This window comes from Stenella coeruleoalba, assembly GCF_951394435.1.
Source record: "Stenella coeruleoalba genome assembly, chromosome: 10".
Taxonomy (NCBI): domain Eukaryota; kingdom Metazoa; phylum Chordata; class Mammalia; order Artiodactyla; family Delphinidae; genus Stenella; species Stenella coeruleoalba.
The window spans coordinates 40,447,874-40,462,357 of NC_137156.1; the positions used below are offsets into that span (position 1 = coordinate 40,447,874).

General features: G+C 42.8%; 1 protein-coding gene across 11 annotated transcripts in view; it reads right to left on the reverse strand.

Annotated features, from left to right (window-relative positions):
- Positions 1-14,484, reverse strand: part of ANKS1A (ankyrin repeat and sterile alpha motif domain containing 1A) — a 188,068-nt gene that overhangs the window by 84,703 nt on the left and 88,881 nt on the right. For all 11 annotated transcript variants that reach the window (XM_079933764.1, XM_079933759.1, XM_079933763.1 and 8 more), the window contains 2 exons: positions 10,809-10,901; positions 5,985-6,105 (listed from right to left, as the gene is read on the reverse strand). In XM_079933764.1, the coding sequence (XP_079789890.1) occupies positions 5,985-6,105; positions 10,809-10,901 (214 nt within the window). The remainder of the gene's footprint in view (positions 1-5,984; positions 6,106-10,808; positions 10,902-14,484) is intronic.

Here is a 14,484-nt window from a genome sequence, read left to right on the forward strand (position 1 = left end):
AAGATTTTTCACTGTGAAGGTTTGTCCTGCATGGCGCAAGATGCTTAGGATTCCTGGTCACTGGGCACTGAATGCCAGTAGTAACCCCTCCTCAGCTAGTCACTGTGATGGACCAATAATTCACCCAGACAATTCATCCCAGGAGGATGGTAGAAACTTCTAACTAACCAAATAAAAAAAATTATTCTTATAAATTCTTTCTATTTATTTTTAAAATCTCTGCATTTATGGTTTTATATTTCTTATATTATTCCTACATGTTGTATTTCCCTTTTCTTGATCAGAAATATCGAGATATTTTAAAAAACAGACAAGTTTTCATTGCAATATTCAAGTCTATTGCTTTTTTCATTTTTTAATTTCATTCTTTGTTTTCCTTGTTTTCTTTCTGTGTTTAACTGAGGTGTACCTGCATACCATAAAGTAGGTGATGTGTACTATCTGCTTTTATCTTTATTAATTCCTCTCTGATACTTTCTTTTGGTTAAGTTTTAGTCTTTCTTATTTTTTAACAAATGAATTTAAGGATAAAAACTTTCCTCTGAGTGCCACTTTGGTCAAATATTATCGGTATTTATACAAAGTATTTCTACTACCATTAGTTTCTAAGTAGAAAAGTGGAAAGGAAAAAGATAGGCAACTCATAGACTAAATATATAATACTAATCAACAAGATAAGGTGCTCAATTTCACTAGATCAGGCAAATGCCAAATTCTAAAGTCACTTTTTTTGCTTACCATGGTAAAGAGCATTAAAACGTGATAATATTCCATGTTAGTAAAGGTATAGGGAAAAGAGCATGCTCGTTCACCATTAAGGAAGGGCCATGTGGCTCCACCAATTAGATCTAGACATGTACCTACACTTTGACCTGCTAATTCTACTTTCTATCAATGTCTTTTAGAGAAATGCTCGTATAAGCATGTAAGAATGTCTGTATGGAATGTCCACAGCCGCATAAATTATAACAGAAATAATACTGAAGACAACATAAACATACATCAGCTAGAGAATAGAAAAATGAGTTATGGGATATTTAACAAAAATTTTAAAAGAATAAGGTAGATTTTAGGACTGTGACAAAACTGTATTTATGATCTATGAACAAGGTAAATTGTAAAAAAAAAAAAGTTTGCATAACAGTTTGTAAAATATGATCCTATTTTAGGTTAAAAACAAACAAAATCTCACATGGTCACTTTTATATTAAGATAGCAAAGGGCCTGAAGCATACAGCATACTTTCAAACTATGGCCACCAATGGCAACTGTGGGTAGCAGAGAATCTGAGCATTTTGTGTGCATTCACTTTTCTATTATTTGAAATTTTTCTTTCCAGTGAACTAAAATGAATGTAACTTTAAAATGTAATTTTTAAAAAATCTCCTATCCCAGCCCTCACATTGTAGTTTCCTCAATTATAAAGGAGGAGCTGAAAGCTCTGGTAGTCTCATTAACATGGCCTTTTTGAAAACTGATGAATTAATTCATAAAAGCTGCCTAAGATAATGACATTAGTGGAAAAGCAGGCAAAATTTAATATGTACTAACATGCGACATCATCAGCTGACTTGCCTCACTTTTACCAATCCTAACAGGCATTTCTTCCAGGCTACTGAGAAATTGGCAGAGCCTATTTTCATATTTAATGTCTCAACTCCTTTGTCTGAAAGCTCTTTGAGTGATCTAAGCAGCTAGCCTGGAGGCAGGCACACCTCCCATGCTGTGGTTCAATTAAATCTGTTTCCCCTACTGCCCACTCTCAACAGTTAGCCCAATGCTGCAGAGCTGGAAGAAACCAAAGCAAAGGAGGATGAGATGTGAGGTCAGAAATCCTCCTTGGTAGTTCTCTCCTTAACCTGGAGATTTCTTAACCTGAGGATAGAAGGGCACTTGGCCCCATTTATGAAGTTCATCTGGGAAAGTTTCCCCTTTCATTCCTTTCAAAGGCTGAGCCAGCTATCTTGTAGGGGTTCCAGATCAAGCCTTTGAAAGAAAGAATTAGAATCTCACTCCTCCACGATACTAAAGATTCTTCCCTCACTAAGAACCACTTTCAAACAGAGCATTAAATTAACTGAGAACTTGTTCTTCAACGGTTAATTTCAGTATGATTTATTACTAAACAACTAGAGTAGGCATCAGTGCTCCACTCCACTCTCTTTAAAGCTTTAATTAAAAATCCACCAACATGAGTGGAAGACTTAATACAGTTAAGATATCAGTTCTTCCCAAACTGCTATAGAGACTCAACACAAAATTCCAAGAAAAACCCTAGCAGGACTTTTTGTAGAAATCAATAAGCTGATTCTAAAATTTTGTCTGGAAAGATAAAAGAACTAGAATACCTAAAACAATTCTGAAAAAGAGTATAACAAAGTAGCAAAGGCAATTCCATGGAGAAAGGACAGTCTTTCCAACAAATAGTGCTAAAACAATTGGACATTCATGTGCAAAAAAATATATCGCTACCCATACCACACACCATATAAAAAAATTAACTCAAAATGAATCATAGATCTAAATGTATACCTAAAGCTATAAAATTTATAGAAAAAATATAGGAAAAAATATTCGTGACCTTATCTATGAAAAAAAAAGGATTAATCGAGCTTCATCAAAATTAAGAAACTCTGCTCTTCAAAAGACACTGTTAAGGGAATAAACAGACAAATCACAGACTAGGAGAAAATAATATATCTGATAAAGAACTTATATCCAAAATATATAAAGAATCTTTACAACTCAATAATAATAAACAACCCAATTTTTTTGATGAGCAAAAGATGTTGAAATGGCAACTTCAGTAGATGCAAGGATGGCAAAGAATCACATTAATAGACGCTCCACATCATTAGTCATTAGGGAAATGCAAATTAAATCCAGAATGAAATATCACTACACACCTATTAGAATGGCTAAAATTTTAAAATACTGACAATATTAAGTGCTGGGGAACACACACAGCAATTGTAATCCTGACGGGAATGCAAAATGGTAGAACCATTCTGGAAAATGGTTTCACAGTTTCTTATAAAGTTAAGCATGTATTTATATAGGACCCAGCAATTTCATTTCTTGCATTTACCCAAGAGAAATGAAACCTATGTTCACACAAAAACCTGTATGTAAATGTTTATAGTAGCTTTATTTGCAATTGCCAAAAACTGTAAATGGCCCAAATGGCCCTCAACTAGAAAATGGATAAACTGTGGTATGTCCATACAATGGAATACTACTCAGAAATGAAAAGGAACAAATACAAATTACTAATACATGCAACAAGTATGAGTCTCAAATGAATTATGCTAAGTGAAAGGGACCAGACTCAAAAGGGTACTGGAAAATTGTGATTCATAGGAAATATATATATATATTTGGCCATTCGGATGACCAAAATATATTTCTCAGATACACCTGGTCTTCATCCATAGTTCCTGGCTTACAGTTCCCAAAACCCAAGGAATTTTCTGATTGATAAGCTGTTAATGAAGGTGACTTTTGGTTAGTTGGTTGGTTAGTTGGTTTTTGGCTGTGCTGTGCAGCTTGTGGGATCTTGGTTCCCCAACCAGGGACTGAACCCACGCCACAGCAGTGAAAGTCCTAACCACTGGACAGCCAGGGAATTCCCTGAAGGTGACTTTTGGATACCACCCCAGGGTGGGGGCTGGTTGCCAGGAGAACCAACCATGTGATTAGAGGGTTGGAACTTTCGGTCCCATCCCGATTTCCCAGGGAAGGGAGAGGGGGTTTGAGGTTGAATCAATGCCATTAGCAGATGATTTAGTCAATCATGACTGTGCAATGAAGTCTCCATAAAAACCAAAAAAGACAGCTTTTTGGTCCCTTTTTTTCCCCAAGGGCTTCCACATGGGGGAAACCAGAACACTTTTGCATGCCACCATGCCAGGCCCCAAGCTCCAGGAGTACAGAAGCTCTGTTCGGGACCTCGCCCTATGTATCTCTACATGTGGCTGTTGATTTGTATCCTTTAATATCCTTTTAAAATAAATCGGTAATCTAGTGAAGTAAATGGGTTTTCCTGAGTTCTGTGAGGCATTCTAGCAAATCAATTGAACCTGAGAAGAGGGTCGTGGGAACCTCTGATTTATAGCTAGTCAGAAAATAATATATCTGATAAACAACTTATATCCAGGTTCAAGTCCAGGTAACAACCTGGACTTGCAACTGGCATCCTAAGTTGGAGGGAGTCACTGGATCCTCCATTTTGTAGCCAGTTGGTCAGAAGCACAGATGTTAACCTGGGCTTGTGATCAGCATCTGAAGTGGAGGGCGGTCTTGTGGGACTGAGCCCTTTACCTGTGGAATCTGATTCTATCCCCAGGTAGATAGTGTCAGAATTAAGTTGAATTCTCATACACCCCACTGACGTACACACACACACACACACACACACACACACACACACACACACACTGGAACTGGGTCTGGGAACCCTTTTCAGGTACGTACTATATGATTCCATTTATACGACATTCTGGAAAAGGCAAAATCATTGCGACAGACATTGGCGCAGTGACTGCCCAGGGTAAGGGAGGGGGGCAGGACTGACAACAAAGGTACACAGGAGAATCTTTTGGTGATGAAACTGTTCTGTATCTTGATTGTGGCGGCAGTCAAACGACTGACTGTATGTACCAAAACTCACAGAACTGTACACAAAAAGGGTAAATTTTACTGTTTCTAAATCACAACTTTTTTAAAAAGCTCCAAATGGAAACCATTAAAACAAATCAAAACAACTACCATGAAAATAACCACAAAATTTCTGCATTTAAGGAGGAGAAACCTCTTACACAGGACCATTAAAAATAAGGTCTGCAGTGTCAGACACATCTGCACACATTCTCTTAGCCACTCCTACCCTGACAGGCCTCATAAAGGGTACTTCAAAAGACACCACTGCATCCCCCAGTCTTACCTGAACCATGGGCTGTCAGAGGACTGAAGGAAGCAGTAATAATACCCCGTGAAGGACCTGGGACCTGCAAGCGATAGAGAGCTGCGAGAGGCCGCAGGAGTTCCTTCAAACTGCAAGGGGAATTGCACTGCCCCTTCTTGTTCTTCCTTAGGAGACAGAGGTTGTCCCAAATGCTCCAGCGGTGCACACTCACCCCTGTCGGGACCACATTTACCCTGCCTGGCTGGTTCTCAGTCCTGCAGCCCTCACCCCTCGCAGAGGAAACTGAATTTTGCAGAGGCGATGAAAGTAGGCCAAGGCGACAGAGCACTCCAGTTACCGGGTGGCAGCCAATCACGGGCCCCTCCCCAGAAGTGTCTCAGTCTGAGGTCAGGACTCAAAGCAGAGTCTGTGCCGGCAGCCTGAACCCAAGGGGAATGACTTGTTGGGCTTGTTTTTCCACCACATTAACTTGAGGGTTTGTGATTTGAGACCCCAAATCAATCTCTGCCACAATGCTGGCAGCCTCCCCTCCCACGGCACTCACCTAGTCTGACCCAACCTTTTCCTTGCTTCGCACGCTGAAAGGTGACAAGACCACTCCAGCCCAAGGTATTGAAAATGAAAGGCCATAATACACCCACTGCCCAGACTGCCCTGAAACCCAACTTCCCCAGCCCAAGGAACACCATCATCTCCCTCCGCCCAGGATCACAAACTTTAAAAATCCTTTCAGGACTTCCCTGGTGGCGCAGTGGTTAAGAATCTGCCTGCCAACGCAGGGGACACGGGTTCCAGCCCTGGTCTGGGAAGATCCCACGTGCCGCGGAGCAACCAAGCCCGTGCGCCACAACTACTGAGCCTGTGCTCCAGAGCCCACGAGCCACAACTACTGAAGCCCACGCGCCTAGAGCCCGTGCTCCGCAACAAGAGAAGCCACTGCAATGAGAAGCCCGTGTGCAGCAACGAAGACCCAACGCAGCCATAAATAAATAAATAAGTTAATTTAAAAAAAAAATCCTTTCAGAGTTGTTTCTGCCAGGAGCAGGGGTGGGGGCTCTACCTTTTGTCTTTCCGTCCACGGATGCCAGCTTCTTTGTCTCTGCTGTCAGCAGTAGCTCATAAGGATGCTCGTCCTCCTCCCTGGCTGCGCTCCCCTGAATCCAGGGTCTCACGGTCAAGACCTAAGAGAAACAAACACCACGGTCCTTCTCAGGTGGGGGGCTAACACCCAGACAGGTTATGTCAAACAAATTTGAGATTACTGGCTCCTTTTTCATCAGAGGGGAAGAGAAGGTAAATACATCAAGTGTCACAGGGAATCAAAATGCTTTCCTGGCTACACACCTGGACCTCAAATCTCAATGGCCTTGGATTAAAATATTCCCCTTTCCTTCCCTCATTTCATCCTTCAAAATGCCATAAAATCCAAGATCCTCCCCTCCCCTGCCTCTTCCCTCTTCAGTGTTCTGCAGGATCTTTCTGTGGGTAACACCTCCCAAGCGGTTTTTAGCCACCATGCATCATAAGGCCTACTTTCTTCATGCTTCTTTCCTAATATGCTCACACAGTACCCCAAGGCTGGGATCCTTCCCCTCTTCTCAAGAGGGAATCAGCATGACTTCTGACTGACCCTGACTGACTGATATTTACTAGGAACAAAGCATTCTGTAAATCCTTCTCTATTTTTGTAAGCCCTTCCTCATAGGCCCTGTGGGTTATAGACGAGGATTTCCCCAAAGCTGGCTTCCTACCACACCTATGAAAATGCGATTTTAAATCAATTCCACCAATCTCTGTTCTGAAAAGAGGCAAGTGGATGGGCAGTAGGAATTTCAGTGGAGAAAAAGCAGCTCTGTCTCCTGAGAAATCCCTAACCCAGGCAGCCAAGTGTCTCTGATGAAATGACTGACCAGAGCTGGCCCCTATACCTGCCAACTGGCTTGAGTCAGCTGGGGGCCTGGTGGCCACAGCCAGTCACGGTACCAGAGGGGCCAGGCATCTCGAACCAAGCCAGAAACACCACGATCAGTGCTACAGTCACACTGAGAGAGAGAATGGAGATACCTGCTTTAGAGGATAATTCTAGCTCATCTCTCCTAAGAAGCCAATGTGTTTCACAGGCAAATTAAGAATAATCATAGACTGGCAATTAGGAAAGCCAACCAAAGCACAAAATCTCTTCTTGAGCAGTTTGGCTAGAACAAGTAATATATTATGAACGAGGGGGTGAGCGGGGTTCACAAGTCCACCTAACAAACAACAGGACCCTACAAGTGTGGCACTGTGGTGCCACTGAAACCTCCTCCTTCACTGATGTGCCCCACGGCCCACCGGAAACAAAGCAGGTTTGTGATTCAGTAGGATCTTGCTTCTTGGAGGCATAGCTCACAGCGTTACAGCCTAATGAGACAACACAGATTCTAGCAGCCTCAGACTCAGTGAGAGACTGCAGCTCCTGTTTTGTTAACAAGGCTGCCACTCCAAAGGCAGGATGGTGGTCTCTCCAAAATTGTGCTAAGCACAGCAGGAACCTCCACTGACTGAGAGCCACCTGGAAGCTAAAAGCTATTTCATTACAATGAGCTACTTGCCTGTATTACTTATTCCTTTTGCTTCTTCACAGGAACACAATTAAGGGAACAAAGAGGGACCATTAAGCAGTTCAGACAGTGTCAACTTAATACCACAGGCTTTACTGACAGGAATTTGTGTTCTGCAAGTTTACACACCCAGAGCCATCACTTAGGCAGAGCCCTGGAAATCTGATTCTGTGAGTGTTCTGCGCACAGCAAGAGCTCTCACATAGCCCCAGGCAGACTTCTGTGAGAGGTATCTGACAGCCTGGGTGCCCGGCCTATAATACCCTTTCTTCCCAAGCAGGACGGGTCTGATGACTTCCATCTGGAAAATCAGACCCACTGGACCTGTGTTTGCTGCATGCCTGGCTCTTGTGCACAAGTGGAAGCAGGGAACCAGCAAACGGCAGAGCTGGAAGGGACCCGAACCATCACAGTCACAGCTAGAGAGTACCTGGTTCCAGCTCGTTCCTTTTGCAGGTGACAAAACCCGGTTACACAGAGAGCTCCCAGCAGAGCCAGGGCCATAAAATTCACTCCCCTTGATTCTGGATCAAGCTGGCCTCATTTTTTTTCTGGAAAGTGTGGTTTCTCCACCCAATTCAGAATCCTCTCCCTCCTTCAGATGTCTAATGAGTGTCCCCTGCTCATACCCACACAACTCGTAGGGTGATCTTTTCCTCTTGGTCCTGGCCTCTGCCAGCTATGGGATTAAAATCTCACCAAAAAAGCAATAAACTGCTTTTCTTCAAGTCTTCCTAGCTCCCACTCAAGAAGCCCTGTGTCATAGTGAATATGGCAATAACTGATTCACAACAAAGGATTCTGCTCTTTACTAAATTACTCCTTAATCTTTTTCCCCTTTCTTCCAGGGCTTGCAATAAATCAAACCAAAAAAAAAAAAACTATTCTCTGCTACATGGAAAGCAACATTTTTGCTGCAGAGCAAAGCGACTACCAGTTACCACCCAACTGTGACCAATGGAATGGCCAGTTGGGGTGTGGGCAGCTTTCTGGGAAGAGATACCACAGCAGCTGCAACTTCCCATGAACATTTAGCACATCTGAGCATAGAGAAGGCACCGGTCAGTCCGATGCAGTTGGCAGCCCCTTTGGTGGGGCAAAAACAGCTAACTAGCTTGTGTGTGTGCACACGCATATGTGAAAATGTTTAATTTTTTTTAAGACAGTTTCATGATCTGGTCATTACTCTGATCAGCTCTCCTGGAGTCAGTATACTCAGCTTCTCTTAAAGGCTTTTAAGGGCCATCTGACAATGCGAAGCCTCAAGAACAGTAAACGAACACTGGGTCAGATTGCTCGCCTGCTAGGATATGAATGAGGTTTAGGGTATTAAAGCTTTGAGAGTATAAGAAATGAAGATGGTGAAGAATACAGTCCAAAAAAAAAAGTCTATTTCTGGAGAAGACTTATCCACTCAGACTATAGCAAACAGAATCTGTCTTGATCATTAAAAGGATAATAACCCAGAGCACATCATCTCTATATTTATGTACTTATAATCATCACTTAGGAAGCAAAGCCAGGGTTCTCAGGGTCTTCCAAATACTGACTATGGTTGTCCAACTGATCCAGGATTCCAGGCTATTCGGAGGCGAGTCCTAGAAGATGTAGCTCAGACACAGTCTCCAATCCAGGAGAGTAATAGGGATATTTCTCCCCCTACTTTTTTTTTTTTTTTTTTTTTGCGGTACGCAGGCCCCTCACTGCTGTGGCCTCTCCTGTTGCGGAGCACAGTCTCCAGACGCACAGGCTCAGTGGCCATGGCTGATGGGCCCAGCCACTCTGCGGCATGTGGGATCCTCCCGGACCGGGGCACGACCCCGTGTCCCCTGCATCGGCAGGCGGACTCTCAACCACTGCGCCACCAGGGAAGCCCTCCCCCTACTTTTTGATACAGTATTATTGCCAAACTGTATGCCCTAGAAAGTCCTGGGAGAAAAGAAAGTGCTGGTTATCCAATAGTTCTTTAGGAGCCTTGCCCTTACCCTTGGGCACCAGAAAATTTAATCCAAGTCCTTGTTAAAGAGGTGGTATAGGGCATTTACACAGACCCAGCCCCAACTGAATACGCTCTATATTACTAGGTTTCTCCTTGTAAAAAGGGAGTAATAAAGCAAACCTCTATATAAAAACGTGTAGGGGTTTACTACATGCGCTTGTATCTGCTGGCAATGTATTATTACCCTAGAGCCTGTAATTCTAGAGACCCCTTAGTTGAGTCATGATAGTAAGTATTTTGTAATTAAGGGATAGGAAGAAATAAGGACGGAATTTGTACCTAGCACAGAAATCATCCCTATCTCCAACACTGACTTTACATTCTAAAAAGGGCTTCCTTGTATTTATACATTTTGTCAAACTGATGTCATCCTTCTGGTTGCATATGTTTATATTAAATAAAAGAACCTGTCTCACTGGATGGTCCATGGCAGTAAAAAAAACTTAACTCCGACTTCTGGGGACAAAGTAATGAGACTTAATTGACTAGTTTATGTTAGCTGGTTTTTAAGTTAAAGAACAATAGGGCATTGAATGAGCTACAAAAAACTATTGAAATTATACAATATTTTGAATAAACACTCAATAAATATATTCTCTGAATGGCAGGAAGTGTTAAAGGAGCATTGTGAAGATGAAAGGTTAAGGAAAACATGATTTTCTTCATATACCTAAGTGAGAAGGTTGAACCATTTGCCCCAGGATAACATTTCTTTTTTGAAAAGGTGAACTATTCTTTTCAAATTACCTCCTTTGATTTCCCCTGCCCCCATGACTCTTATTTCTCTTCTAGTTGAGTTTTCATGACATTTTCCATGTCTGTCCTGGTGCAGATTCTTCATATGAAATGAAGAGGGAAATTGCAAAAACAGAAATAAGGCCTTTTGGGTCACAAGCATCAAAGCTTGCTAATCTGACCCAGTCTAGAGAACAGTGATTAGGGGGATACTCCACACTTTGTATCAAAAGACAACACAGGTACAAGAGCCAAAAGTGAGACTGTTTAGCCTAATGGAGCCAGGAAAATGTGCATGTTTGGCTTCCCATGTGGCACGGCTGATCAATAATTGGCCCATCTGCTAGAGAGCCTAGTAAAATTCCTTGCTCAGTACTTCTGAGTGAGTTTGAAAGGTCCTACTTTGGATTACTGATATACACAATGCAAATTTACTAATCCAAAGAGGTGATAAAAACAATGACAAAGCAAAGTCTTCTTTAAGCACGCATTTGATGCACTTTCCAAAAAATCATATTTCAGTGATGGGAGTAAACCTTCAACCCTCTACCTCAGAAGCTGTCAAGGGAAAATACTTCTTATCTATGCGGTCTTCCTCCTCTTCATCGGGTGGTGGTTTTGCTGGAGGCGGAGGACGTTCCCTCTGTAGAAGAGAAAAAATAAGTATTTTACTATGTCTTTTTTCAAGAATTTAACTCTTTGGTTTACTCTTATCTCAGTCTTTGGAAATAAAAAAGAATAATGTAAAGAATTCCCCTGAAAGACTAAACTCAACGTTTAGTATCTGAACAAGATGGAGAACCCTGCACACATACACAATTCAATTAGCATTGCTCTTTGTTTTTTGATGTTTGTAGCAGAGACTATAAACACCTCTGTCATATCCTTGACCACAGTGAGAAATATCAGCACTGAAAACACACAACTACCTCATCAGAAAATGTCCTTCATGATACTGATACACAAACTCGAGTATAGGAAAACCAGTGGCTCAACTTCCAATCTACTCTAAAAAGAGGAAACACTAAATCAAAAGAATCAACTTGTCAGAGTTCTAACAAACCAAAATTATTAGGGAAGTAATGAGGAAAGCAATCAAGGACAAAAACATCAACTCCTGCTCAAACTTGAATGTTATTCAAACCTCAGAACTGTCTCTTATCCTTGGTCACCTCCTTCAGTGATTACTATTATGTACCATTAGCATATGAAAACCCTATTTCATCTCAGCCCATTTAAAAAAGGACTATTTGTCAGTTATCTGCCCTTGCAGGGGTTGGCAAGCTTTTTCTTAAAGGGCTACACAGTAAATATTTTAGGGTTTGCAGTAAACTCTGCCACTGGGGCACAAACGTAGCCACAGAAAATATGTGAATGACTGGGCATGGCTATGTTCCAAATACAACTTTATTCACAAAAACAGGCAGCTGTCTGTGGGCCTTGGTTCACCAACCCCCTGCTCTAGAGCAAGAAACTCACTGAAGACGGGATTATCTAGATCATGGGTAGACAGTATCAGGAATACACAGAATGATCTTTGGTGAAAGAAGGCTGAAGAGAGTTTTGCCACTGTCCCTGCTGTACTTTTAGCGTCTTTATATCCCACAGTCCTATTTATGCCTGAGAGTCAATGTTCCTACAGGGAAGGGGGTGGGAACCTGAAACAGGAGTTGACCTGCCAGCTCCTTCCCTGGCTTGCAGGTTAGTCCACTGTGTTGCTAGAACGAGAGTATTTTTACACGTCGGTGTGGAGGTGAGTGTTGAATTATGTGACAGCCTCAGAGAAACCTGCAAGGAAAGACACTTCTCATGTTTTAGGAGCCGCCGGGTTAGTTAGCACTTGGCATCCATGATCTCTCTGTTAAACACGCTTTACTGCTTGGTATTATATCTTGATACGACTCCAAAACAAGTTCATATGGTCAAGCTGAACAAAGCTTTTGAGGTCAGATTTCCCACTAAGTCTACTTTCCCCACCCTTCTTTGCTCCAGAAGCGTAGGAACAAGCCTGGTCCAGGGCCACCTTGTAAGGAGGGGAACAGCAGACGGAGCAGGCCCATAATCTCACCAGTTATCCAACTGTGGGACACAAAGAGCTGAGGAAAACCAAAATGAAACGTAACAACAACAAAAATGACTCATCCTAGAAGCCTTCCCAAGGCTAAAGGAGCCTAGAAAGAACAATGTGAAAGGCTCTTGTGGAAGAGGTAATCACCAGGGACCCTGGAAGGAAAGAGAAGCATGGGTCTTTCATGGTCTTTTCTACCGTGAAAACTATGGCCCAGGGGCCTGGAACTATGAAGCTGATTTACAGATACCATCCGCTGTGTTTACCAGACGTAGAACAGTCCCTTGGCCACAGTTAATTACCAAGGACCAGGAAGGCAGCACAGCAACAACATACTCAATTAAAACTGGCAAAGCATGCACCCCAAGATGTATCAGTTTCTACTTAGCAGGACCATAGGAGGCTAGATTACTACAGTGGGATGAACAAAGAACCTGTGTAAATCAGTGGCTAAGCCTCACAGGAACTTGCTCCTTCAAAGCTTCCTTCAGGAATCCCGTGTTCTTCTTGCAAAGCCTCCAGCTCCCTCTAATGGGCATCACCTGTAAGTGCCACTGAAAGCAACACCTTCCTCCACAGGTTGGATTTCCCTAATTCATTTGTACCTAACGGTGAAAGAAGTGGAAACAAACAAATAAAAAAACAAAAAAAACCCTAGCTCTGTCTGCAGAAGCACCGTGTGAGCGGTGCTCGGCACGTGCACTTGCTTTCACCACCGACAAGGAGTTTCATCACAGTCCTCGATAACGCCCGCTCTAGGGGTTCTACCACAAGACTGGTGGGCCTTTCCAAAATCCATACTGAAATGCTGGGACTATCCCAGGGCAGGGCAAGAAGCCGAACAAAAAAGAACACCAAAAACAGCAGGCCATTCCCAGGGAATTAATGAAAAGCCTGAGGATCACCAGGCAGCCAAGGGATCATCAAAATGGTCATAAGCCAGATTTGCACCAAAAGGGAAGGGCCAGCCTCTCCAACAGGAAGAAGTAATATACACCTGAAAATATGCCTCAAGGTGGGACTATCACTGGGATCCTGTTAGAGCAATGCCTGTTTATTAAAAGTGCAATGCTCAAAACCTCAACAGTGCAGGAAGGAAGGGCCATGGGACCACTGATTCAGGCTTAGGCTCACAGTAAAACCCTGGGAGAGAAAATGGGGGTAAGGAGTCTGGAGAACAATGTATAAGGCTAGAAGTAGAAGCAAGTGCTAGAGAGACTTCCCTGGTGGCACAGTGGTTAAGAATCCACCTGCCAGTGCAGGGGACACAGGTTTGAGCCCTGGTCTGGGAAGATCCCACATGCCACGAAGCAACTGAGCCCATGTGCCACAACTACTGAGCCTGCGCTCTGGAGCCCATGAGCCACAACTACTGAAGCCCGTGCGCCGCAACTACTGAGCCCACACACCAAAACTACTGAAGCCCACGTGCTCTAGAGCCCGCATGCCACAACTACTGAACCTGCGTGCTGCAACTATTGAAGCCCGCACGCCTAGAGCTCATGCTCCGCAACAAGAGAAGCCACTGCAATGAGAAGCGCGTGCACCGCAACAAAGAGTAGCCCCCACTCGCCACCACTAGAGAAAGCCCACGCTCAGCAAAGAAGACCCAATACAGCCAAAAAAAATAAATAAAAATTAAAAAAGAAGAAGAAGAAGAAGAAGAAGAAGAAGAAGCAAGGGCTAGAGAAAGAAGCAGTCAGATGGGAAGGTTGACCTTTAGAGGGAAAAATTCAGGGTTGTCCCCATCCTACTATTTCAATGGCTGGAGGGGTTATAACTATGGGAAAAATAGGAATGTACATACTAATACATACACTGTCTGATTAAGCCTTGCTACAACCCTGCTGAACACAAAATCTGTCCAAATACAAATGGATAAATTTTTTAGGGCAAATGGAAGGTGAACATGTACTCAGGGCTGACAGGAACTTATTTAGCAAGCTCTTTCATCGACAGAACTGCTCTCCCGAAAGAAACAAACAATATATAGCAAAGGCCCCAAAGACAGAAGCAGCAGTGAGGCTAAATAGAAATAAAATGCTTCAATTTACTCTAAGGTCAAAAAAGTAACAGAAGGATGCAAACAGGTTATATTGAAACTGGAAAAATTAAAATTGTACCTCAACACAAGCTGTAGAGTTTGACCACACTAAGC